The sequence below is a fragment of the Coregonus clupeaformis genome, chromosome 40 (assembly GCF_020615455.1).
Source record: "Coregonus clupeaformis isolate EN_2021a chromosome 40, ASM2061545v1, whole genome shotgun sequence".
NCBI classification, from domain to species: Eukaryota; Metazoa; Chordata; class Actinopteri; order Salmoniformes; family Salmonidae; genus Coregonus; species Coregonus clupeaformis.
The window spans coordinates 28,065,778-28,069,617 of record NC_059231.1 but is presented as its reverse complement, the minus strand read 5'-3'; the positions used below and the strand labels follow the sequence as shown (position 1 = coordinate 28,069,617).

Below are 3,840 nucleotides of genomic sequence, written 5' to 3'. Positions count from 1 at the left end.
TCAACACCAATGAGCGAGGGAGAGGAACCACTATCACAGCTAGGCCATCCCGAGTTCAACAAGCCAGACCATTGGGCATTTCAGCAATGTAACAGCATGTCCAATTCGTGATGGTAAATGCCCATTGTAATATATTGCAAATGGACTGTGTCCATTGCACATAATACATTGCCAGTCTTAACATGTTATGATGGACACTGTCCATTTCCAATATGTTTAAGCAGTGATTTACCATCACCAAATGGACAGGCTGAACTCAACACCAACAAGTGAGGGAGAGGAATCACTATGTCTGTTTGACTCATACTGTATATTGCTAATGGACTTTTTGTGGTGCGACAGGGACTTGTGCTCAGACTGCAAGCGGAGCAGCCCAGTGTGTGTCGTGAGGGATGTGCTGGCCTCGCTGTACACTGACGCGCTGGAGGGTTTGTGGCCCCAGCAGGGACATGAACAACACCTCCTCCACGACTCCAGGATCTTTCCCGACCACACCCACACCCCTGAGGTAATCCCCACCACCAGTACTTGAGCATGAAGATGGCGTGGTCTGGCCCTAGGACTAGCCTCTGTCTCTCAGCCTGGCAGGAGCAGGAAAGTCCTGTGTCCCACTGGGGCCTAAGGTGCTGCTCGTACACCAGACAGGCCACCACCACCGCGGCAGGGACCGTGTAGAGGACTGTAAAGAGGCCCAGCCTTAACATCAGCTTCTCCAGCTTGTCTGTCTTGGTCCCCCGCTGCTTGATGACACTGCGGATGCGGAACAATGATACAAACCCCACTAGGAGGAAGAGGGAGCCTGTGAAGAGGTAGACCACCAGGGGAGCAAGCACAAAGCCCCGCAGGCTCTCCACGCTCTGGTTGCCCACGTAGCATATTCCTGCCACAGGGTCTCCGTCTGCGGCACTCAGGGCCAGCACGTCGATGGTCTTGACGCTGGACACCAGCCAGGCGGCCAGGTGGAAGTTCTGCGAGTACCCAGCGATCGCCTCGTTGCCCCACTTCATGCCCGCCGCCAGGAACCAGGTGAGCGAGAGCACCACCCACCAGATGGCACCATGCCGAAGAAGTAGACCAGCAGGAACACCAAGGTGCACAACCTGGTTGTCTGCTTTCCACCAGACACAGTCATCCAAAATGTTATACTTTTGACTCATCTGTCAATAGAACATTCTCCCATGAGTCTTCATGATCATCCAGGTGCTTCCAGGTGCTTTTTGGCAAACTTGAGTCAACTTTTTGGACGAGAAGGGTCCCATTATGTCTGGCGAAAAACAAATACTGCATTCCACAGTAAGAACCTCATACCAATGGTCAAGCATGGTGGTGGTAGTGTGATGGTTTGATGGTTTGGAGATGCTTTGCTGCCTCAGGACCTGGATGACTTGCCTTAATAGAAGGAACCATGAATTCTGCTCTGTATCAGATAATTCTACAGGAGAATGTCAGGCCATCTGTCTGTGAGCTGAAACTGAAACACAGCTGGGTCATGCAGCAAGATGGTTAAAAAGCAAAACATTTGACGTTTTGGAATGGCCTTGTCAATGTCCAGACCTAATCCCAATTGCGATGTTGTGGCAGGACTTGAAACGAGCAGTTTCAAGTCCTAAACCCTAAGGACTTGTTGCTGAGTTAAAGCAGTTCGGCATGCAAGAGTGGGTCTAAATTCCATCACAGTGATGTGAGAGACTGATCAACAACTACATGAAGCATTTGGTTGCAGTCATTGCAGCTAAAGGTGGCGCAACTGGTTATTGAGTGTAACGAGGCAATTACTTTTTTACACAGGGGAATTGGGTGTTGCATACCTTTGTTAATTAAATAAATAAAATAGGTTTTTTATTTATTTTTTATTCGTAAACTCAGGTTCCCTTTATCTAATATTACGTTTTGGTTGAAGATCTGATAACATTCAGTCTCAAAATACTTTTTCACGGCACTGTATGTAAATGAGATTTCTGTATTTCATTTTCAATACATTTGATAACATTTCTAAAAACGTTTTCACTTTGTCATTATAGGGCATTGAGTGTAGATGGGTGAAAAATAAATATATTTAATACGTTTTAAATTCAGGCTGTAACACAACAACATGTGGAATAAGTCAAGGGGTATGAATACTTTCTGAAGGCACTGTAAATTTGATTGAAATGTTTACTTCCAATTACTACAACAAAGACGTCTCAACCGATGGCGGGCAGAACACAAACAACTCAGATTAGAATGAATGTTTCTGACTCATTTCGATGCTACATCGGACGTTTAAAACCAGAGAAGTTTACCTTTAACCTTAAATGTCAATTATCAAAAAATGCGTAAACTCCGAAATTGACTACAAATTGTAAATAGGATAATTTTGGTCAAAAAGTCGGCCTCATCCAAAACAGAATTTTGTAAGTGAGTTCGTTACGACTTACTGGAGGATTGGGTATGGATTACTTGCATTAGGGAGTCTAATCAACAGTGGTGTAAAGTACTTATGTAAAAATACTTTAAAGTACTACTTAAGTCGTTTTGGGGGGTATCTGTACTTAGGGCTGGGTGGTGTACCATATTTTACGATATACCGGTATTGATGCATGGACCGGTTTGGGTTTTTACTTTACCTTCTATAACGGTATTTGAATGTTTGGTTTGTTAAATGTGATACGCCGTGTGTAACTTCCATTTTTATAGTTTACTTCGCTACTTGTGTCAACTCTCTCTGCTCACTCACTCTCTCCATGTCGCTTTCCACACAGACCTAGCCCTGCCCGCTGTCACTCAAGGAGCGCATTTGTTGTTCCTCGACCATGAGACACCTGCGTTCAGTCTGCATGATCAATGCAGCACATGCAACAATGTTGATATGTGCCTCAACACAATCCTGTCTCTGAGCTCTACGGACAATTCCTTCGACCTCATGGCTTGGTTTTTACTCTGACATGCATTGTCAACTGTGGGACCTTATATAGGCAGGTGTTTGCCTTTCCAAATCATGTCCAATCAATTGAATTTACCACAGCTTCTCCAATAAAGTTGTAGAAACAGCTCAATGATGATCAATGGAAACAGGATGCACCTGAGCTCAATTTTGAGTCTCATAGCAAAGGGTCTGAATACTTATGTAAATAAGGTATTTCTGTAACTTTTTTAAATTAGCAAAAAAACCTAAGACCCTGTTTTCACTTTGTAATTATGGGATATTGTGAGTAGATTGCTGAGGAAATGTTTTGATTTAATCCATTTTAGAATAAGGCTGTAACGTAACAAAATGTGGAAAAAGTCAAGGGGTCTGAATACTTTCTGAAGGCACTGTATTTTCCTTCATTACTTACCGTTAACCCTACCACCCCTCCCCTAATTGGAGTAAACTAATGAACAACAAGACTTAGGCTTCTACTTCCAGCTTATACACACTACATACATTTTACGGACACAATCTATTTTACAATAATTATATTTTATTTGTTTTTAGTCCTGTCCTACCTCTACCCTCAACCTCTCCCATCTATTTCTGATGTTCATCCAGTTTGATTTCTATTTGCCATATATTTGTAACTGTGCTGTTTCACAAATGTTCTGAACCTACAGTGGGAAGAACAAGTATTTAATACACTGCCGATTTTGCAGGTTTTCCTACTTACAAAGCATGTAGAGTTCTGTAATTTTTATCATAGGTACACTTCAACTGTGAGAGACGGAATCTAAAAAAAAATCCAGAAAATCACATTGTACGATTTTTAAGTAATTCATTTGCATTTTATTATTTAGTGTTTTTTTTTCTCACAACTATTCCTAACTTAATCCGCCAATAATGTGATGTAGGATGTTGGTACCCAGCCAGGCACTAATGCGTCT

At 42.8% G+C, this 3,840-nt stretch overlaps 1 protein-coding gene across 1 annotated transcript; it reads right to left on the bottom strand.

The window, feature by feature from the left end:
- Positions 1-234: 234 nt before the first annotated feature.
- On the bottom strand, positions 235-1,007 carry LOC121548286 (frizzled-8-like). The gene is made up of 2 exons (XM_041859714.2): positions 529-1,007; positions 235-250 (listed from the first exon to the last, which is right to left on the bottom strand). Exons 1-2 carry the CDS (start codon positions 1,005-1,007, stop codon positions 235-237), a joined length of 495 nt encoding a protein of 164 aa, XP_041715648.2.
- Between the last annotated feature and the right edge of the window lie 2,833 nt (positions 1,008-3,840).

Coding starts and splice junctions, on each gene's coding strand:
- LOC121548286 (XM_041859714.2), bottom strand. CDS start 1,007: ATGAAGTGGGGCAACGAGGCGATCGCTGGGTACTCGCAGAACTTCCAC.